This window comes from Coturnix japonica, chromosome 1 (assembly GCF_054131305.1).
Source record: "Coturnix japonica strain WE chromosome 1, WE-NBRP24, whole genome shotgun sequence".
Classification (NCBI taxonomy): domain Eukaryota; kingdom Metazoa; phylum Chordata; class Aves; order Galliformes; family Phasianidae; genus Coturnix; species Coturnix japonica.
The window spans coordinates 110,726,111-110,749,400 of NC_140663.1; the positions used below are offsets into that span (position 1 = coordinate 110,726,111).

At 39.5% G+C, this 23,290-nt stretch overlaps 1 protein-coding gene across 23 annotated transcripts in view; it reads left to right on the forward strand.

Moving 5' to 3' along the window:
* The window catches only part of SCML2 (Scm polycomb group protein like 2), a 65,806-nt gene extending 46,375 nt beyond the window's left edge, over positions 1-19,431 (forward strand). For 18 of the 23 annotated variants that reach the window (XM_085531170.1, XM_085531126.1, XM_085531222.1 and 15 more), the window contains 7 exons: positions 2,594-2,723; positions 4,520-4,723; positions 8,617-8,799; positions 9,578-9,691; positions 14,337-14,618; positions 15,319-15,482; positions 16,994-19,431. In XM_085531170.1, coding sequence (XP_085387296.1) covers positions 2,594-2,723; positions 4,520-4,723; positions 8,617-8,799; positions 9,578-9,691; positions 14,337-14,618; positions 15,319-15,482; positions 16,994-17,119 — 1,203 coding nt within the window. In that variant the 3' untranslated portion in view covers positions 17,120-19,431. The remainder of the gene's footprint in view (positions 1-2,593; positions 2,724-4,519; positions 4,724-8,616; positions 8,800-9,577; positions 9,692-14,336; positions 14,619-15,318; positions 15,483-16,993) is intronic. The other 5 variants (XM_085531185.1, XM_085531231.1, XM_085531177.1 and 2 more) reach the window with 1 other exon arrangement.
* Positions 19,432-23,290: the final 3,859 nt, after the last annotated feature.

Below are 23,290 nucleotides of genomic sequence, written 5' to 3' on the forward strand. Positions count from 1 at the left end.
ACACAGCATGCACACAAATATAGTGTTAGTGATATGCACTTAGATATTTGAATGCAGTTGTTTGATTGTTTTAAGAGAAACAACAACAACAAAAAAGCCTTTTTAGCCTGTGTGGTTGTCTTCCAGATGTGAACTGGGTTTGTGCTACTTCAAAACCTGTGTGTTTAGGGAGATCAGTCTGGTGCTTGATGAGATAGAGATTTGTTTGACTTCTTAAATCTCACAGTAAAGAGGCAGGCTGGGACTCCTTGCCTTTTTAAGCTTGTTACTCTGCAGTGTTTATCACTGTGCAGGTATTAATTTTTATTATACAGCTAGGAATGTTAAGCTGTTGTCATTTTCTCCCTTGCTTAAATGTTTCCTAAGCTTCTCCACAAGGATAAAAAGCATGTCAAGTCTTATTCCCCATTCGTACCCCCCAGTGTGCGCTGCTTTTTTTTTCTTTTTACTCTTGTCATATTGAAAAAATCTCTTTAAATTTATTCCATCACCTTTGAAAGTACGCTTTGCAGAGCAATGCAAAGAATTCCTTCCAGACCAACTGCTTAATATGCATCTCTCAAGAAGGGGCCTTGGTCTGACTGTAGGTTGCAGCCCTAAATGTGACTCTACAAAAGCAGTGTCAGTGAAGGGTGGTGAGGTGCCAGCCTGTGTGCTGAGTTCTGTGCACACATGTTACTGCTGTGCCCTCCCAGCTGGCAGGACCAGCAGGTAAAGGTGGGCAGGGGCAAATGTGGTGAGCCCAGCTGGGAGCACGGCCTGCTTCCTGACATAACCTGGCTGTTGGATTGCTGTGTGCTGCTTGTCGCTTTGGGATTACAAAGTGAGAACCTCAGCTGAGCAAGCATAACATGCTGTATTCCTAAAATATGCTCTTCCCTTGTTCTGGAGGAGAAGGTAAGAAATGGCTGGCTAGCCTCACCACACTTACGTGTTCATGTGAAGGGTAGACAGTTCTTCTGACTTACAGCGTAGTGTTTACATTTTGTTTTCATGCTACATTTCTCCCGTTCCCTCCTTTTTCCTCTCAACTCAACTGCTGGCATTTTGCAGCATGACAACAGACAACTGGTCCCCTGGAGAGTCCCTTCAGCAGAAAGGCTTCAGGAATGCCAGGCTTCAGATCAAAAGCTCTAACTTCCTAACTGCATTGTTGTTCTCTGTGTTAAGGATGGAGACCTTTCTGTTTCCCAGTGTTAAGATGCATAGGCAGTCTCTGACAAGTAATACATCACTGCTTCAGAGTTTGACCCTTTCCACCTCAACTCATTCACAGCAGTGCCAAACCTTGGCAGTCTCTCTCTTATGTTTGTGGTGATCCCACCCAGTGCCGTGTTGTCAAATAATTTCTCTTTCCAAACCTATGTTCTCGGATCTGTAAAGAGCATAGAAATTTTCTTTCCTGTGCGACAGATTTTAGGAAAGAACTACAGTTCTTAGTAGGTGTTGTGGAGAAGTTAAGCTCTACTGCTCTTTGGAAGATGTATATTTTGATTGCTTACTAAGTGATTTGTTAATGTATTATTTAGTAAATATCCTTCTTATCCGTCCATTACACTGTTATTACATCACGCTTCTAAATTGAAGCTTTCCCTGGCAACTTGGCAGATTTTTCTCTTCACTGTAGATCAGTGTGAGTTATAAACTCTTTTCACATGAAAAGACCACTTTGACCACATTGGCTAATCTCTTCTATTCCTATTTTTTTGTTGTTGTTCAGGGTAGAAAATGAGGATGTAATAATATGTTCTTGTGCAAGAATAAATGGTGAAGGAGGAGGTGAAGAATGTTTTGCCAATTAATTGCTTCTTTTATTTCCGTTTTTTTTTTTTTTTTTCCCACAACACATCAGTAGTGCCTTTCCAGCATACACCTCTTTTTTAAACCCCAGCCCAAACTAAAGTGCAACATTTATTTTTCTCAGCTGGGAGGTAAGACAGTGACTGATTTCTGCATCTTTGCGCTACAAAATCTGTCAGTCTGGTATATGATAGGCTGCAAATAAGGTTGGCTTGGGAAAGAAAAGAGTTTTTCAATTTCAAGTGACTGAATTATAACAGTAACTATTTGTTTATTTGATACCTTGCATAGAGCACCGCTTCCTGAAAGCGTTTATGTAAGAATTTAAACCTTGTTTGTAACAAGCTCAGGGAAAATCTAAATGCTCTGTGAAGCTGGCAGTTAAATTTGAGTCAGAATCGATATGACAATGTATATACAGCCTGAATAATGTATTGGAATTGTGATAAACGCAGGTGATGGGAAGAGTGTATGCAGGAAAGTAATCCAAACACCTCTTCTGTGATTCCTAAAATTTGGAAGGGTCATGAATTGATTGTATATAGCTCATGGCTCTCCTGATTCTTTTCAACTACAAGTGTGTTCTTTTCAAAGTCATTTGTCTTCCACTACATTGCTGTAAATGCAGGCAGTTTCTGATCATCCTTTCCCAGACTTCATCATCTCCATGTAGTACTTCTGTAATAAGGAACTGCACACGCTCAGTAGTATGATAAATGATAGCAGAAAGGTTTTGCATGCTACTTAAAAAATATTAAATACTTCGACTTTGTTGTTTTTTTTCTCAAAACAGAAAAAAGTCTTACCAGAGCAACTGACTCCTGAACCACCTCTTTCTTCTCCTGATGGGGACAGTGGCACTACGCAGATACTTAAAGATGGAATTAGTTTGTCTGGTGCAACTGCAGCAGTTATATCCACAGGTAAGGGAAAAAAATTAATGACGTTTTTAGTGTGAAATGACTTCCATTTCAAGAAAATTAGTAGTGTCTTCATATGGAAATGTGCTGCATACTTACTCCTGTAAATCATTACTCACCTACCATGGTTTTTGGGTTTGGTTTTTTTTTCTGTAAAGATGTGTGCAGGTGCCAGTATTACTTTGTAGAGCTGGTATTTTGATGCCTGCATTATAACAAGTGCTGAGGCACAGAGACTTTGTGCAGACACATCTGCTAAACCTGGCAGTTTTGCTTTGTCTGAAGGAGGAAACTGTACAATTGTTTCGTATCTGTCGCATTCCCTGATGTATGAAATGGGATTAGATGTAGCTAAAAGCTCATATGAAATTCTGCTTTCATGCACACTTGACTTTAATAACACAAAATGGGGATTTTGTCTCTCTTCAGTGTTCTATTAAAAAAGCAAGTCCATTTAAACCAAGTAGAAGCAATCGAGGGAAACACCTCCCTTCTTTTAAAACAAAAAAACTTAAGAGGAAATGTAACCAAATATATCTTAAAAAGAGTTGGCAAAATTAAAATAAGCTACTTAATGAGCTAACCTGTTGAAGGGCTTGTAACTCTGTAATGAAACAATTTGTAGCTTGTCAATTGAAATCTCAGATCTTTCTAAAAGGAGCCCATACATTATGTTAATTCTGTTTGGGATACTTTTGACATTTAAAAACTGTTTTTACAATAGAAGTTGTCAGGCTCTTCTCCATCCCAACTTCAATGATGGATGAGGGGAAAATACCTATGTGTTCCCTAGGAAAATAAACCTTTCAGGAGTCAGCTGTTATTGAGGTCAGACAGAAGATGTCATGAAAGCTCTTTTTGGCGATTTGTATCTTTGTTTATTCATACAAAGAAGCTTCCTCCAATTTACAGACATCAGAGACTAAGCAGGTAGGCGTGAAGGTACCAAATCATTGAAGCTCTTCATAGAAATGCTTCATTTAAAAAATCTATGTATTTAACCAATCCAAAATGGAACTGTAGCTGAGAAAATGCAGCAGTCTTTTGTATTATGTATCACTTAGATTATCTGCTTAATCACCACAGATTTAAGCTATACTAATGTCTTGGGTGTGTTCCTGGTCATGTGCTAGTCAAGACCAAAAAGAAGAAAGAAAACCCCTTCAGTTACAGCTTTTCCCCATATTTTCTGCCTCCTTGTTTCTTTTGAAGGACAATTTTTCATTGTCTCTGTAAAAAGTGTTTTCAATAGTCCTATTTGATTGCTTTCATGATAAGCTTTAAACCACTTTGCACAGTTTCCAGGTAAGTATTGCTCTTTTGTTTAGCAGTGAAAGCCAAGCTGTAGTGTGGAGATTGTACATGCGTGGTTGCTGAAGATAACAGGTATATTGCCCATTATGCATACACATTGTTAATGCTGTGTGGGTGCTTCAGAATGGGCATCCATAGCAGGAATATGCTATAGGGTTCTGTTTGTTGTATCTTCTCAAATATGAGAAAAAAGAGGGCGGTAACACAGTAAGGACAGCATTTTAGAATAGATTTTTGGTAGTTCAGAGCATGTACCAGTAGTTCTTGCTTCACTGGGACTAGTGTGTGAATAGAGATGAGTTGAAAGAAGAGCACAGGCTGTGTTGGCTTTGTACATTAGCAAGGTATGGGAAGGCTTTAGAGGTTAGGGGAATGAATTTGAGACTTAAGGAACAATGCAATTCTAGCACATGAAACATGTGTCTATTCTGTGTGCATCAGCTGTGAAGAAAGCAGAAGTATAAGTATGGCTTGTTCTTTTTCAGTGTGTGTTTATGTCAACAAGCATGGAAATTCTGGGCCTCACCTGGATAAGAAGAAGGTTCAGCAGCTTCCAGATCACTTTGGACCAGGTCCTGTCAACGTGGTACTTCAGCAGGCTGTACAAGCTTGTGTGGATTGTGCCTATCAATCCAAAACAGTCTTTGGATTTCTGAAATCTGGCCATCATGGAGGGGAAATGATAACTGGTATGTGAAGGTGGCTTTTAATCTTTTTGTTTCTTCACTTGTTTGTGAACCTAGGGTAAGGAGGAAGAACTGAAGTAACTGCAGTGAGGTTCTAGCACTTTTGTAACTCCTTAAGCATAGTCAAAAATGTATGCTTGTGGACTCCTTTACTATGACAGTCCTGGTGGATTATAATTTATATCAGTCCAGGATTTTCTGAGCAATTCTTAAATCAGAACCTAGCAATAGCAAAGTTGAATTACATGTATACAGTGCAGTTAGGTTCTTATTACTAAGTATAGCTTGTGCACCTCAACAGCTGCAGCTGTGCATTTGTCAAGTAAGCTCAGTACGAGAGGAGTATCACCTTTATTAATTCAAGTTATTCTCATAATCTTATCCTTACAAAATATTTGCGTTCTTAATGCCTTAACCAAGTGAGTGAAAGTTTCCAGCTAATCTGTTTAGCTTCCAGGCAAGTGATTCCACGTGTTAAATTTGCTGCTTCTTCCTTTTCCCCATTCCCCAGTCTCTTAAGTCAGTGTTCATTCTCCTGTGTCCTCTATTAAGGAATAGGTTTATTTCTTCTACATATTAATGCCATGTCTACATATAAATTATCCTTACATCTCAAACTGAATAGCTGCTGCATGACATTTTTTTTTCCCTTCTAGACTAGGAATTACTCTATATGGCAGTTAGCACATCAATTCATGATTCTATCACTGGCAGTAAAAAGACTCGGTGTTACTTTAATCTCCTTATATTAACACCAGGTGTGAAAGATGATTAGTGGAATACAGGTTTAATTAAATCCTTGTAAAAGATGTTGCTATCTCGCAGTATCTAAAACACAGCATCCTGACCTGCACATGGCAGAATTTCAATAGTCCTTGCTTATGTGTCCGCACGAGTTTGTTCACAAGATAGACGCTTCTTTTATTATATTGATAATACCTTTCTGTGCCACATTCCAACAAGTCACTTTTTTTTTCTAACAAAATACACTGAGATGTGGTTTGCCAGTATTCTGATTGTGATTCTTCATCAAGAAGGGCTAAACTGTAGGCCAGTGGTGAATCTGGGCTATGATGGAATAGCAGGAAGTAATTACTTTACAGAGCAGATGTTAAAATAAATAAATAAATAAATCCATCTAGTTCTGATAGGTTTTCATTCAAAAATCCTGTAGGAACAGGAATTACTGTTGTAATTACTGCTAGATTCCCAGAAGCCAGCTCAGTAGTCCTAAGCTGAAGAAGCCTGGCTCTGTGGGATGCTCCTGGAGCAGGGTGCTGGAGCTCTCTCAGTTGTTACAGAGCCACAAGGCCCTTGTGGGTTTCCTGTGTTTTTTAGGTCTTGTCTTCTGTTCAGCTTGTTGGTTGGGTTGCTGAGAGGCTGACTGAGCCATCAATCAAAGCTTGAGTCATTTTATCAACAAGTTTTGTGGGGTATATTTTGTGAAGAACAAAATGTGGCTTAGGTTAACGTAACGCATTAAAACCAACTGTGCAGTTGAATAGGAAGGTAGGGTATATAAAGGACATATTCAGTAGAATGAAATGAGAAATGGCAGAATGAAATTGTGAGAGTATTCTCTTGTAGAGTTTTTGTTTGAAAGTTGTTTTGTGTTTTTTTTTTGTATAGTTGTTTTTCTTTGGCAAGAAAAACAATTGCCTGCATCAGAGATTAAGCAAAGAAATCTAAATCTTTTGTGATGAACTTTCATGGCAAGTATTGTATTCGCTGTAGTAGAAAACTGCATGCTGGGACATGGATGAAATAATCTTGCTACAATATGTGTGAATAATTAGTGGGTTCTTTTGGTTCAGCTGCCAGAGAAAATGATTGTTTTGAATGGAGTTGAATTTAGGATTTTTTTTTCTTACTCAAAACAAAAGCACAAACCATTTTAATTTTGCTTGATGCATAAGGTTTCAATTCAGGCAAATGTAACCGAAGGGAAATTAAAGGCTTGATTAGCAAGCCCGCTCGTGGTGGTGGTGTCAGCCCCTTTTTTCTGCTTGTAGCTCTGTGTCTGTAGCATTTAGTGGGATGAAACAGTCTGAGGTTTAGATAAATCTTCTCAAGCAGAGAATTAAATCAGTCTCTTGGGTGATTTCTTCACTATCAGACAGACACATTTGTCTGATAGTTCAGCTCTCAGCCCTTTTCCTGGCTTGAGCTTGCTGTTTGAAACATACCTACACAACAAAAAGTAAAGAAATGAGAATGACTCTTCATCCCAAGGGCTGGGATTGCACAAACAAGCTCTATTCCCTGTTTATTTGTCATTAGAGGTTGAGGTTATTGCACCTCAGAAGTACTCCTTTTTATTTTCAGCCCTAGCATTTATCTTGGAAGTAAGAAGCTTATGTTGTCCCCAAGCAGAACAGAGAGTTGAGCCTGTGGATCTGGATCCTACTCCTTTGCTTGGAGTTCCTGTGGTTGCCCTCAGGTGTTTGGAATACAAGGGAGCTGTGTTTGCACTGAATCTTTTGTTTTTGTGGGTTTTTCCCATGGTTATGTCTTGGGGCAGTCAGATGGCCTCAGATGGTTCTTGCTTTATCCTCCTGACAACTCTAAGATAATATTATTCTTTTCAGTGCTTCTTCTCAAAATGAGAAATTAAGATGTGGAGAACAAGTAATTTCCCCAAGGCCATATAAGACTACCTGTGAGGCTGTTCTGAAGTTATTTGAATGTTTGCTGCAGCCGACAGTGCTGCTTTGCAATAAATATCAGGAGATCGGGCTGTGCTGGGTCTCACAGCCCATTTGCTCTCCAGAACTGGTTGAGCTCTGAGCAGAAATAGCCTCCCGAGACCCCTTCCCCAAACAGGAGGTAGAGTGTGTTGTGTCTGAGCCACATGTGAATCATTAGGTTTTCATTTGAACACTGGAGTCCGGAAAAAATGTGAATGGACCATGGAAACCTGTGGGTCCAGGATTTGTCCCTGTGGTACTGGCTCTTAAACTGTAGGCACCTGCATTGGGTCACTCCGCAATGAAAGCAAATGAGAGGTAGCATGTTACTGTTGATGCTAGCTCGTGTACTTGCATTAACCCTAATCACAGGCTCACTTAACAGTAGAAGTCAGTCACGCTTCTGATTTCCTAAGGAAGCATAAAATATGTGAGAACTGGGGTGTTTTCTTTGTTTTTGTATGTAATATCTGTCTTCTTCTGTAACACAATATGGAAATGCTCTTTATTTCAGACCTGTGAATAAAGGCTTTCTTGACATTTTTTTGGCTTTTTTTTTTTTTTAAAATGCATCTGCCACAAACCAAATGTGATCCTTTAAAGCTCTGCTTACCACTTGGAAACTCAAAAACAGAAAGCAGCCGGAGAAGGAGAAGACAAATTGGTGCATAAACCTGGTGCTCACGCTGATTCTTTCCAACCCTAAGCAAAATTCACAAGTTTGTTCCTGTTTTGTTACAGTGTCTTTCCATATAGAAATAACGAAAGGATTCAGCTAACGTAATTGCCATTAATTACCTACATACTGGTAGCCTTTGAAATAGTAAGTTTTTTCAGAATCTCATGTAGTGGATCTTTTCTTGGTTATCTTCTGCAAATAGGTGGTATAGAATTACTGTTTTATAAGCAAACTACCTAAACTGCCCATAGGGTTTTGATGTTGAGAGTATAAATTTGCTATACTCATTTAAAGCCAGCATTGTTTTCTTAAAATAAGTTCTCATAGAGCAATTTTAAAGTGGCATGTATCCAGCGGAAGGTACAACCAGTTCCTTGGATATAAATGTGTTGAACACGAGAAAGACTGTTTACTCCTCACATGTCTTACATGGTTCAAGTCAAAGCTGAATGTCTTTTCCTTTACTTGTTAGTTTTTTGCTATACTTCATGATGTTCAGGGGCTGTTTGACATCATCTTCTTATTTGCAGCTTCCTTTGATGGGGAGAAGCATGCCATCAATCTTCCTTCTGTAAACAGTGCATCGTTTGTCCTACGTTTCTTGGAGAAACTCTGCCACAGTCTTCAGTGTGATAATCTTTTCAGTAGCCAGCCTTTCAGCCCTTATATGGGATGTGCACATAGTCCCACGGAGTACGATAGGAACAAACCAGGTACTATTAAACAACTGTTGGTTACAAGTTCTGATATTATTGAGAAGTGTGGTTACTTTATGAAATTTAAGGTTTTAATCTGCTTTGTTGTAATTTAAACAGACTGAAATGAATACTCTTCAGTTCTTAGTGGATTTGTTCCAGAGCACAAGTGCCATGGCAGGTTGGGATAGCTCATACCACATGTGCAGAAATCATCTTGTTCTGCTAACTCCTTCTTGCAGCCAACTAGGAAACATATGTATTGTACCACTGGGTTACTAAAAGAACAGACTTAAAACTTCACATTTTGCCTGTTCAATTTATGTTTGAATCATAAAATAACCTTGAAGAGTAACCTTGGTATTACGAGTCCCAGTCCAAGGGTTATCAGGAGCCATAGCTGAGAAAGCTTTGACATTAATGCAATTTCATTTTCAGGTGCTGCTTTAGAAAATAGTGTTGTGGAGCTTTTTGTATTTTGTATTTTATTTTTTATATTTTATTTTATATTATTTATTTACCAGTAGAGAAACTGTATTTGTTCCATTTCATCAGATAAAAGTCATTTGCTTTAATACTTACCAGGAAAGTAGCCTAAATTTGGAAATTTGGATGATGACAGTATAAACTAAGCTGTAACTTCAGCTTTTAAAGTTTGTATTGAAATGATGGATTCTGTGTCAAATGGATTTGTTACCTGGTGAATGAGTGATATGTGTTTTTGCTTTCAAACTTTGAATTGCCTTGTGAGCATTTTTATACCAGAATAAATAGGTGGTGACTTTCCTCTTCACAGCAAAAGAAGAAGTACCTGAAAATGGAAGTGCTAAACGATACTCTCAGGACTCTCCACCATATACTGCTCCCCTTTCCCCTAAGCTTCCGAGGGCTGATGCTCATCCATCTGAAGGTGATTACATGTGTTGGTATTATATATGAGGATTACATTATGATTTGGTATTTCTAGTCAAAAGGTCTGAGTACAGTGTATGTCTCTGGTTTGTCTATAGCCCTTGACAGCTCAGAGTGGAAGTATTTATTGATCACTGCCATGGATTTTGTGCTTACGGACAATCTACTGCAAGTTCAAGAAGTCTTTCTCCTAAACACGTCAGTCTTTTTTATGAAACCATTCAGGCAGATAGGTGACATTTGAAGCTTCCTGCTTCTTGTATGGCTATTTAGTAGAAAAACAACTCCCTCGAAATGGATTAGGAGATAAATTGGAAACAACTCTTGGCTTGGGCTAATAATTGTAAGAGCAAGGATGTGTTTTGATGATACAATTCAACTGAATGTATGGCTGGCTGCCCCTAAAAGTTACTCTGTTCCTTCTTTCTTTCCTTGCCTCCTTGTCCCTGTAGTGTATCCCATGCCTCCCTGATGATGGGGTGGTGAGCTGACCCAGTGACCCGAAGCACAGAAAACATTTTGGCAAAGCTATAAGTCATTTGCAGTTTACTTCTCTGTACTGACTCGTCGTGGACTCAGATGAGCTCAGGGATGGGTTGGATAAAATGCAGTCAGGGCAGGGGCCAGAGCAGAGGAGCCTCTCTGTGCAGCTGATTCCAGGACAAGAAGAGCTTTTGCCTGTGCCATGGCTGAGCTGCAGTGGCTCATTGTGCCAATTTGTAGTCTGCCTCAGATGTGAAGTGAAGCATGTCCGCTTAAATGTCACAGAGAGATTTAGGAAAGCATGGTTTTACTCTGCTTTTTCTACTTATCAAGCCATGGTAACTTGTTGATGTGACTCATCCCGTCTGATAGATACTTTCTATTACTGCAATACATTCGTATAATATTTCAAAGGCTTTGGAGATTAGTCATTTGTTTCTCTTTTTCTTTTTTTGAGTTACTGGGTCTTTTTTTTTTTTTTTTGGTCAGTTGGTCTCAGTATGGAGAGAATAATCTCTTTCTCTATGGAGAGTCATTGGGCCACACTTAAAGCAGAAGAGGATATCAAATTAACACTTAATAGCACTTAATTCTACTGAAATTAAGTTGTTTAAATTGGAGATAACAGATTTTAGACCTGCATTCTCTTATAAGAAATCTCCCTGTAAGTAAGTCAGCGTGCGTGTCATTCCCTGTTGAGCATTTTAATACTGGAACTCTTTTGTAGATGACGCCGACGTATTCCTTCAAATTCATTTTAATATCAGTAGTTCACTGTGAAGTGCAGTTGCTTGGACTGAAAAAAAAAAGGCAGGGGGGAGGGAAGAAATGTTTTTCAGTGGCTTCAGAGGTCTGAGTTTGTACTCTGTGTATTTTGAGAAGCAAAGTATTCTCTAGTGCTGTGTGTTTCCCATTAGAGCGATGTCCTCTGCTGAAAATCTGGAGGTAATTTCATAGCGGTCAGTCATGGGCTGGTTAGCAAGAAAGATCTGCCCCTGAAAAGTTCTGGCTCCATTGAGACACAGTTGTCTTGAAAGAGCTGTTTTGAAATACCATTTGAACGCAAAATGGAATAATTGTGGGAAAGGGTCTTTCAAACAGCTCATTTTCCTTCTGATCTACTCGTAGATATGTTTTGCAGATTTTGCTGTCTTTACTGTTCCATAACAGTTTCTTCTTAAAGTTTTGAAAGATAAGAGAAGGGAAAGAGAAACAACTCTGTCTCCCTCCCCTTGAAAACAGTGTGTTCCTTACTACTGCAGCCAGTTACATCATGCAGTTATGTATGAAGCAAAACAACTAGCTTATTCCCAGAGGAGCTGCAAGAAAACAAAACGTCCAATTCCTTCTAAGGCCTTCAGTCTTTAACAGTCTGTTGTCACCCTTACATTTGAAACATAAAGCATTTAACTGGCCTTTTATACATCTACCCAGAGTTCAGGTATTCTGCAGTGGAACCTCGTGTATAACGGGGAAAAAAACCTGATCTCATTCCATCCCACTAGTAACATCTGCTCCAAATGTTGAGGTAGGAAAAGAGTAATTTATTGCTCCATTAATTGCAAAGCTGTATTTGTCAGACACCAATTCTGAATCCGCTCTCATAGCTGTTGATTGTGCCTTCAATAAGACTGCAATTGGGGCTGATTTGTAGAGAAGCTAGATGGATGGAAAGGGGGTGCATTGGGACAGTATAGCTGCTGGACAGAAACACCTTTTTAAACGATGATCATCCTGTGAAGTATGCTTAGTGTTCCCACATGTGACCTGAGGACTTATGTTAAATAAGCTTAAGATAATGGCAGAACAAGGGGAAATGGTTTTAAGTTGAAGGAGGGAAGATTTAGGTTGGATACTGGGGGTAAGTTCTTTACAGAGAGAGTGGTGAGGTGCTGAACAGGCTGCCCGGAGAGGTTGTGGATGCCCTGTCCCTGGAGGTGTTCAAGGCCAGGTTGGATGGGGCCCTGGGCAGCCTGGTCTAGTATTAGCTATGGCTGTTGGTAGCCCTGCATGCAGCAGTGAGGTTGGGGCTTCATGATCCTTGAGGTCCCTTCCAACCCAAGCCATTTTATGATTTTATGATTCTAAGCTCATATGCTAGTACCTTTGGAAAGAAAGCAGAATTTCTCTTTGCCGTCCCTACTTACTGTTGCTTAATTAGGATCTGTAGCATCAGAAAGAAACCTGGGATATAGTTGGAGTAAATGCAGTTAAATTCTTTTGTAATACAGTCAATTTAAAACCCTTTATGTCTTCAGAGATCATGGAAATAATTACATAAAATGATTTAAAGGACATATTTGAGATCTTTGCTTGATTACTGTTAAAAGATTCCTTCAAAGGCATGGCATTGACTGATACTTGCTGAAATACTCTTGTTAAAACTTTCTGGTATGGAATATTGCTTCTAGTATTTCATCAGACTCTTAAAAGCTTACAAAGTCTCTATCTACAAGTTCAGTTTAATCTTGGGCTCCTTCATGGTGCTTTTCTGTAGCCATTGAAGTGTTAGTTCTGCCCTTCAGTCTTGCGCTGAGACTTCATTTGGTGGTCTCATTCTCTACAGATCTAATTTTCTCATTTGTTTCCTTTAATGTTCTTGTGCTTATTGATTGTGTCTGTTAGTATCTCTGAAATTTTATAGAAAGATGGCTTTTGCTTTCACTTTAGCAAGTTGCTGCAGCTACTTCAAGCTGACAAATAAAAGTTTGCTTTATCCAAAAACCTCAGTAGCCACCGCTTTGCTTTTTTGATACAGATCAAACTAGAAAGCTTGTAGTTATTGTCTTTCTATACTTGAAAGAGAAGGGCTTGTGGACTTAAAATCTTCTTTTTGCCACAAGTGTGTGTTCAATAGAAGATGTTACACTTTATTGCATGTTTTGCTTTACTGAATTCACTAAATAGGGAACCGGTTCTCTGGGTGTCTTTGTTCCACTTTGGGATAATGTTGTCTGAAGATCATAACTGTGAATTACACCCCAAGTTCTCCACTGAACTCCGGTTTTAAACAGACTTCAGGAGAGAAAACCTAATTCTAATTCTAATCACAAGTTAAACATGCTTAAAAAACTCTGTTTGGATTTTTCCTTTTCTGTTGTTTGTTTGTTTAAGGAAAATACTCTTCCTCTATTTAATTCTGGAATTTTCCCAAGAAATTATTGGAAGTTGTCATATGAGAGAGGTAATAAAGAGCATATTCTAGGAACTTGTTTCACAGATTGTCCCAGTTACCCCAAAGAATATGCTGTTCCACTAGCATATGTTTTATAACTTTCATAGAGTAATTTTCAAGATGGCAATGCGGGGTTTACACTTCTGTGAACCTGTTAGCTATATTTTCCAGCTCTTAACTCTTGCCAAAGCAGCATTTGTTTCATGCAGATTTTTGCATCAGGCTTCCAACTTCTTCCTCAGGCTAAATGTTGGCCTAGTGCAAGCGGAGCTGAGAACATACAATGATGAGAGAATGGAGTGGTGTTCCCATTGATGTTTAACTACTTGTAGATACAGCATTGTGGTCAGAGTGTATTGTGTTAGTGTGCATGTGAGTCTAGGATTTACAGCCTTCTGCAGCTCTCTGCATGTAGTCTCTTCAGTTTTTAGTGATGGCTATTGTCTCCAAACATATGGAGATCTACAGATGATAATTGTCCGCTTGCTTATGAAGTTGGAGACTCCCTGTTCAGTGTAGAACAAATTAAACAATTGCTAGTTAACATGAGAGTTTTTATTTATATTAAAAATTCTTGCAATATAAACATAATGCCCTCTCAAGCAGATTCTCAAAAAGTAACCATTAAGAAAGATAATGAAAATGCTTGACTGAGATTGCAGATGTGTTAATGCTAACATCAATTAAACAAACAAACAAACCTTATGTCCGCATCTTGCTCATAGTATTTAACACACACAGCTGAGATGATTTGTGGAGGACTGTCTCCAACTTGTCTATTAGACATTTTACTGGAATTTTTTTAATGTAGTAAATGACCGGTGATTACTTGAGAGTGACTGTTCTGCAGTAAGTCTTCTCTCAGAGGAGATTTGTTAACAGGCTTGGAGCTTGTTATTATCTTCAAGAGAACATAGCAAGGAATTAAATAACAAAGCTTCATAGTCCATCATTTTGAACAGATCGATGCTTTTGCTTTCTGTAGCAGAAACGTTACCTATAGAAGAAAACAGCACTTCCAAAGAGCATCGCTTTTCTGAGGACTCTATGGATTCTGCACTTAATTCTGTGAATCTGTCAAGCCCGGCCCGTCGAAATTCCACTGAATATCGTACTTCGGGGAGTGCAGCGTATTACAGGAATTCCTTTCAGCCAGTGACTGCTACCTCAAATTCAGCCCCAATCCTGCGCCGGCTGTCATTGAGCTCTTCTGGGAACAGCAGTTACTATGAAGTCAGTAGGAATCGAATACAGAGGAGGATTGAAGGTATGCTATATGCCTAAACTTTCCAAAGTATGTAACAGCTTTTATGAACATTCAAAGTCCGCGAGTTATGAACAAAGAAGTTCTTTGCCACAGAAAATACGTTACATATGGAGTGAGATGTTGTGCTGTTGCCAAGCACGTCAGGCTTGCTAATGTAACTTCAAATGCAGAACTTAAGCTTTCTAGAACTAATACCATGGTGCAAGCCAGAGGAGTCTTGTCTGCTGCACTTTCCTCTCGCTGCTGTCATGGACCCTGCAACAGGCTGGATTGGGCAGTGCTAGTTAAACACAGCTTGCTTCCTGAGCATTTTATCAATTATTTCTGTATTGCTGATATACAGAGATAGGGTTTCTTCCTGTTCCTCTGCATGGTTGAACTTGCATTTGCCACTTTCCCAGATACTGGTATCTTGGGACCCAGGAACCAAACACAAGTCGAACTAATTCATCTAGGTATGTCACAGTGCTGTTTTTTATGTTGCCGTAATTATCTGCAATTGTATAGGGTATTTAAGACAAATGGAAAAGTTCAGTATTATGGTTTGATACGTGAAGGAAAATAAAGCATCCTTTATTTTAATATATGACAAAGAATGAATAATAGTCTGTTGTTATTAGTGTCGTATGTAAAATGAAATGTGTTAGCCCTGTACAGACTAGTGACACTTCTTCTTTTTGCAATATTCTTACTCTGAAAGCTGCGAGTTCCACAACTGGACCAGATCTGAGCTCACTTAAAAGGGAACCTTCAAGAATATTGAATAAGGATCCATCCACCTGGTCAATAGAGGAAGTAATGCGTTTTGTGAAAGAAGCTGATCCGCAGGCACTAGCTCCACATGCTGAACTCTTCAGGAGACATGTATGATGCGCACCCATTCTGTCCTACTAGATGTCATGTATTGCATTAGTCTGCTAGAATACAACTTTTATGTCTGTCACTTTATTTGCAACTGAAGGTAGACTATGCTCACTTGTAGGAAGCTGAAAAATTGTTTTTCCACCTGAAAATCCTCCTGTGGTGTGTTTTCTCTGTGTTCCTGCCTCGTTAGACTTAAGCTCATACCAGTTGCTTTCCAGCTGGTACGAGGTAGTGTGATACTGGAACCCTTACACTGTAGTGGCCAGCCCTCAGGGCACCCCAACACTCTGGTGAATCATGAGAAGCTGACATTCTAACCGACGATATGGGCTGTTTTTTTCTTTTATAGCTGATACTTCTCTAAGGCAGATTGTTATGTAGATTGATTATTCCAAAGCAGAGAAGCTGTTGCACCTCGTTACCTTTGCACTTACTTGGTCATTAATAGTAAAATTCAGAGGTTGAGCTGAAATATTCATCTGTTTTGACAAAGAATATGGAGTTTTGTAGGATCTAACTAGATGTTGTATTTAGGGAGATAAACTGTAAATGTTGGTTTCTTTATGTTGTTTTTGCTTTCCCTTTTCACTGTGCTTTTGTATGGCAAGCCGTTGAGCAAAGAGCTGCGTCATTATTTCATTTTATATTTGGCTCTCCAAAAGGATGTTGGCTTTGACTTTAGTAGTATTTTGCCCTCGTTCTGCACCAGCTCTTACTAGCAGTTAAAGTATTTCACAGTAAGCTGGATTGGAAGCAAAATTCAAAGTAACTTCTAACAAAACTTCCTGTCTTGTGTGTTATTCTTAGTTGTGTAACAAGTCTAAATGTCACTTGTTTAGTCAGGTTTATGTTTAAAAAAGCTAAGACAGAGTAATTCTCTTTATGGTGTTTTAGGGAACTAATTGCCTGCCTGCGGTATGTAATGCTACTAAGAGCTTTGGGCTGTCACATTTCAGCAGCTTTTCAACCAGGCAGTTGAAATCTGACTGAGTTGTCCTCAGTCTTGATCCTAACAATCTGTCTGCTTTAACCTGGCTGTAGATCTGTCTTATTTCACAGTTTCAGATGGTCTGTAACCCCTTCCTCTGAGTGACTGTTTGCATGCGCATGCCAAAATCCTCCCACAGCTGCGTTCAAGGTTCAGTGCAAGGCCTCCGTGCTTGGATCATTTAATCTCTAACTGCACAGACCTTCCTTTGCAGCCTTTTTTCTCTCCTTGACCCATTCACTTTTTTTCCTCAGCTGGTACCTATTTTTGGGAGGTGTTTGGTCAGTTTCCTTTACTTACTGTAATTTCGTTTAGCATCTCACAGACCATAACCATACCATAAAATCACTACAACAAATTCACTTTCAGGGGCTGCGGGTAAATATCACATTGCAGTAAGTTACTGCCTTGTATATGGTAAATGCATTTTTTACTACGTTATCAACAAATATAATATAATTTTCAGTGTTAGTGTGCTGATTGTTAAAATAGTTGTGTTGTGTTTGTTCTCTTCCTTCTGCAGGAAATTGATGGGAAGGCACTACTGTTACTGAGGAGTGATATGATCATGAAATACATGGGACTGAAGCTGGGGCCCGCCCTGAAGTTGTGCTACCACATTGAAAAACTTAAACAAGGAAAGTACTAGCTGACGGGGGACACTGCAGCGTGTGTGTGTGCACACCACACTGAGCTCTCAGGTTAACTGCCATCACCTTTATTTAAAAGTTTTTTGTTGGTATGAGTTATCTGTATTTTTTTGGAAGTTCTTTCAAAATGTGAAAAAAAGGCATCTTAGGAGAAACTAGAGGGAAAGAATGTATCACATTCTAGCATTTAGTGAACGATTTCAGCAGGCTTGCAGGGAGAGACAGTTGGTACTGGGCAGGTTGGGTAACAGCGCCAAAAGGTGCATTCTCTGTTGCAGACTTCAGCCAACACGTTCATATTCAGAACCAAAACAGCTGAATCCCAAAGGGAAAAACAAAAAACAGCATCAGATGTTAATGATTTTTGCAGGGATGGCTGTAAACTTTTACGTTGCAAGGAAAATGTAAAGTAGAAGATCTAATCTCAGCAGTAAATACTGTGTCTGGTTCTCCAGCAGAGTAATACTCAGCTAGATGATTCTTCATAGATTTCCATAAAGGGAATAGCCGTACGAGCAGTTCAGGGGGGAGGGAGGTGTAGGGAGGGAAGGGATACGGAGGAGAGGGCTTCAAACAAATCTAAGCTTTTATAAAGTGTGATTATCAGTCCTTTGATAAGTTACGAGGACAAATGTGCGGTATGTTGTCAATTTATGGAGGCAATAATAGTTCTGTTTCATGGAAGGGCACATTGGCTGTTTAAACAGCCTGTTCTGGGACAGACAGATTTGACTGGAATGACACATCCACATTTTAAAACATTCCATTTTTTGTGCTAAGTTTGTCATGGGTACATGTCCTCATGCTTTTTAGATATACACGTGTATGTTGTTGGGGAGATGCGCACTCTATGTATTTGAAAATGCACATACACACTGTACATATGTATTCAGCTTTTAATGTATACTTTGCACTGTGCCAGAGAGAACTGTACAATTTCTTGGGTTTTGTTTTTTTTAACCAGTTATTTTAGTCATGTACTGCTTTCATTTCCATCAGCACCTGTTTAATTTGTTGTCCATTTTTGGAGTCAGAAGGTGACAAACAATCAAAGGGCGGATTTACTCCTACAGGCAAAATCCCTGTACTATGCAATCCTCGTGGTTATTCATCACTTATGTGAGCCATATATTCTGGTGTATTTCTGGAAATACGTGGTTGGTTCTGATGTTTAAGACTTGTATTTCCTTTAAGGAAGTGCCACTGTGTAATGGATAAGCCTGTTTAGGGTAAAATTGGTGCTGTTTATATAAGCTACAACAACCAGCAGTGATAATAAACCAGTTTGTTGTCACTGCCAATTGTAATATACATCAGGGACAAGAAAATATACTTTTGTGTAGGAAACTGAATGTACTGTATGTAATAGTGCAAGTGATGAAAACTATTTGGTAGGGAAGGTTTAGTCCTAAAATGGTAGGTTTTATTATATTTCGTATTGCCTTTTTATATGAAACTATATAGTAAAAGTGTATTTTTTACAAATTCCTTTTCCGAAACTGCCTTGCTGTACCAATACTCTGATGCTCCTCAGGTTTCAGCAGAAATACTGCTGCAAAATGATGTGTTTTGTGGCTCACCGGCATCCAAGAGCTTTGTTAGTTTAAGTGACTGCCATGCAATTTTAATTTGGGCTTTGAGGATTGTTTTTATTACTCCATTGTTAAGACATTGGACACAAAAGGTTATCTGTATTGATTTGTTTTGCATATCTTTTGTGGTGCGTGTGTGCTTAGATGAATAATACAAGCATGTTCTGTATATTAAGAAGAGGTCAGAGCATTGATTGGAAAAGCAGAATATTTTCTCTTTGTGTTTGGAAAATACTGACTTGATCATTGATAAAAACCATATGAAAGTTACAGTTATATATTAAGAAAAACATCATGCCCCGCATGTTGAGTATGTTGTTTAAACCTTGCTTCCACCGTGATTTATTATGCTGAAGTTCAGAGTTCCTTAGCGTAAAAAGGAGCACTGCTCATACAATTAACTAAACAGTTTTCATTTTTCACGTTGCTGTTGGCAGAGGAGAAACAAAGATGTTTAAAATTTCGGTTTGGCCTCTATGGAATGAACTTTTTTATACATGGCACTATTATGGGTATAAATATTTGTTCAAGGCTTTGCATGCACCCGTGTGCATGCCGGGGGGGGAGGGGGGGGGGGGGTGTTACAATACCAGAATTTCACCACGTGCTGTAGTGTGAGATTCAAGTGTTCCATGTGTTGTAGCAGAATATATTTTTTATTCTTTCTTTTCAATGGGATGTCTTCCCCGTCAACAAAAATAAAATGGTTTTCCATTGCAGTGAGTTTCATTTTGACACCATGTGTAAGCAGTGCCTGCGTAGGCAGGGGTAGCTCTTATCTGGCACTGGGCAGGTCTGGACAGCTCGTGTAAACATCTGACGTGAGGAAGTTTCACTCAGAAGGATAACATGGTTCCAACATTGTTTATCCCGAGCAGTTCATATTTGAACTTTGGTTGGTCTGTTCTTTCAAAATAACTATTTAGGAATATATTCATCTCTTTTAGTTTTGAATACAGCATACCGCTGCTTACGGTTTATAGAATTCCCATATAAATCACCAAGCAGGAGAGACAGCTAGAAACTAAAACACTGTGCTGCGTTCAGATGGAGTGATTTAAAATAAAGCAGTGCCAGTGGGTTTGAACTTCGTGTACTTTAGGTTTTATTATTTGTGTTACAGAGGAGTCTGTTACTCTGATGCCCGTTTGCAGCGGTCTGCCCGCATTTGAAAAGTAATGTAAATTGGGTTAATGGTAACACCAACACTTCGCAGGCCAATCGTGGAACATGGAAATAACAGTAGTCTGGGGGCATTTTGCATCTTTGCTCAAAGGGATAGCAAATATCTTTTTTAGTGCCTATTCAATACAAAAGAATGTGTGATGTGTTCTCCTTGTTTCTCTGAGGTGCTTTTCTATCAAGAGGGATTCACCTACTTACCAGTTGAATCCACAACTTTTAGACTCTTGTAAGACTGTGCTATGACTTGTCAATATGCAGTAGGGTCTCTTTTATCTGAAACTAAGGTTCTGCTTCTCCGGGAGGAGCGGCATCTCTCACAGCTTGTGAGGAAGATCAGTAAAAGACACCAATGTGGCCTTGTAAGTACTGGCTCAAAGGATGGAATGTCTTACCCTTTTTTGTTGCTTTAATAAAGGCACATCATTTTTTACATCAGCCGGTAGTTACTGGGGAAGATGTTCCTCTGCCTGCTCGTGGTGTTCGTAGAAACTCTGCTTCTTTTTCTGGTTGCCCAGGGACAGTTTGCCTAGAAGCTGCATTAACCATCTCTGTAATTCTAATGGCACTTTTATGAGAGTCTGCAGACATCATTGTGCACCTCCTGCACATTCAGCTTTTTAATAGCCCAAATATTCCTATATCTAGGGGAACAACGAACACCCAAGGAAGAATGGCTAAACCTGGACAGATGAAAATGTATGGTTATTCATGCCTGTCTTTTCTTTAATTGGAGGTACAATGCAGAGAGTTGAAGCACAGCCACAGTGTTGAATTAATAGGTTATCTTCCTGCTTAATTCAGAGAGTCACTTTCTTCTGTTCATGTAACTTTCCAGTGGGTGAGCTTGGGATCATGTTTTCCTTTAAAAAAAGAGGTAGTAATGCAAGTTTATTCATATATTTGTATATGTGAATCTGTACTATAAGTAGTTTTTAACTTAAATGGCCCAGCATCCACAAGTAAAGGAGCAGCCTGTGTCTAGCCAACTTGAAGCAGGGATACTCACTGCTTTAGGATGATACGCGTTATACTGTTTCTCCATTCTTTTTCCAGTTGGAGCTGGTTTTCTTTCTGTTCTTCATTATCACAAATTATCTCAGGCCTGCTCAGTGATTTTGTCTGTACCACTTCATGTAACTTTTATGCTGCCTGCCCTGAACCTGTTTGATTTCTAAAAGCTTTTTTTCTAATAGACTTAAAATAGTGCCTGGAAGTAATGATTGTATAGAAAGCTGTAGAGGAAGCGGTGCTACAGGGAAAAACAGAAATACCACTCAGCATAGGCCTTGAGGGCTTTCCATTTAATACAGTGGGATTTGTATTGACAGCTTTCTGTGTTTCTAGCTTTCTCTTGTCTCTGCCCTGTTCTGAGTGGAGGACTCTACTTGGTTTTAATGCAGTGTCATGTGGCTAAACAGACTTGAAAGTGGATAGCAATATTTTTGTATTTGATTGATGTGTTGGTTATGTAATGGTTACAGAAACATTTAATTCCAACTTCAGATGCGTGAGTTTCTTCTGAATTGAAGCTATGTAGAGATAGGCTTAGATCTCCCCAAGAGATCAGTTTTGAAGGTCATATATTCCTCCTCTCTTTTTCATTGCTTGTAAAACTGTTGGAGTGTATAGTAAGTGCTTGCTTGGAATTGCCTGAGAGTGATGCAGGGAGGCAGAAACTGATTCGCATCTATTCCTCTGGTGAGATGGTTGCTGCTTTTTGCTCAATCCTTGATTATAATCTTTCCCTCTGCAAAGTTCAGTAACCAGTCCGTAGTTCTGGGATCTGGTTCCCAATCTGGCAGTGCTCCTGCTGGCTTGAAAGACCATGCAGAGCTGTTTTGAGCCTTTATCTTCTTAGGATCTGAGGTCCGTTGTAAGCTCTCTGTGTTTTGAATCAGCAACCAGGAGGCATTTTATATGGCGATTAATTTCTTTTTTTTACAGCGGCAACCCTGGAGATTCTTCTTTGAAAAACAAACACATAATTTTTTAAAACTTTCTCCTCTGACCGTGGCTGTGTAGACGATGTGAGTTCAGTATGTCCTTAAAATATGCCGTTATAGCGGTCCAGCAGGCTTTTAACTCCCTCGCTTACATGAATCATCCATCCCTGTCTTAGCAGATCATTTTGATTAGCTGTAATTTGTCCCATCTGAATCAGAATTAGCTTCTACCAGCCCCATAATCTCCCAGCCCTACAGTACAAGCAAGCAGCCTTGCCTGAGCTGCTGCTCCTCTGAGCTGTATGGACGTCTGCTAGTTTCATTTCAGCTTTCCCCATCTGTGATGGAGCTGCTTAGTGCTGATAGTGAAGGCTGCACATCTCTACCTCTTTTTTTGTTAAGATATGTGAAGACATTTTCTTCTACTTAGATTGACTTTTTAGCCTCCGAAATCAAAGCCCTTCCAGGACAAATTGTATGAGCAAACAGATGCCAGCACAAGAGGGAAGGGAGATCACATCCTGTGTTGTGCGAACAGACAAATGTGAACAGATGTACAGCTCGAATCTGGCAGAAATGCACTCCTGCCAGTGACTCCTTTCTAGTTATGACAGCTGGAAGGAAATGAATGCACCACAAAACCACTATGATAATTGCCATTACCCTGTGCTGGCAGCCTCAGCAGTGAGGTCAGGAATGGGAAAGACAAAGACTCAGCTCGCCTCCCAGGTGAAAGCTGAGGCAAGTTGGCGAGGCAGTAGGAAAACCTCAGCGAATGGCGGTGCACCTCAGAAAGTCTGGTGTTTGAATGGGATCTTATTAGATTTCTCCTTTCCTCTTGTGTAAAGTGTTTGGTGGTTTTTGTTTTCTTTCTTTTTTTTTTTTTTTCCCTCATGATTATGTAAGTACTCTGTTCCTTCAAGCACTCGTGTTGATGTTAATGGGGATTTCAGCTCTGAATGCTTATTCCCTCAACTTCCACTTCTCTAAACCCGGGCCGCCAAGCAGGTCTTCCTACTGCTGGAGATCCTTTATTTTGAGGGAAGGATCTTTGTGTGTGCATGTTTTGTGTACATCTTTGCCCTGCAGGTTTTGAAAAATAAGAAAAGGGCTCAGCAGCTTGCTTGCTGAATCCCTGCATAACGTACTGCTGCTACTGATTTCTTCCCTTGCCAGTGCTGGTGGTACTCGGTCCACAGAGTGCTTTCTTTCTGTCTGTGTTAACTCCCTGTGCTCACATGAACAAAGTAGTGCGGAGGGCACAATTAATAAATCAAGGCTCAGTTCAAGCCTAGCCCTGGCTTATGCTTGTGGTTTAGGAGTGAGCTACTAGCTAGGTCATCGTAACAAGACTGGGATGTCTACCAACACAACTTCTTTTCCTTATCAGGCTGATGGACAGTGGTGGATTTTTAGGCGTGTGGGTTATTTTTTTTTTGTTTGTTTTCAA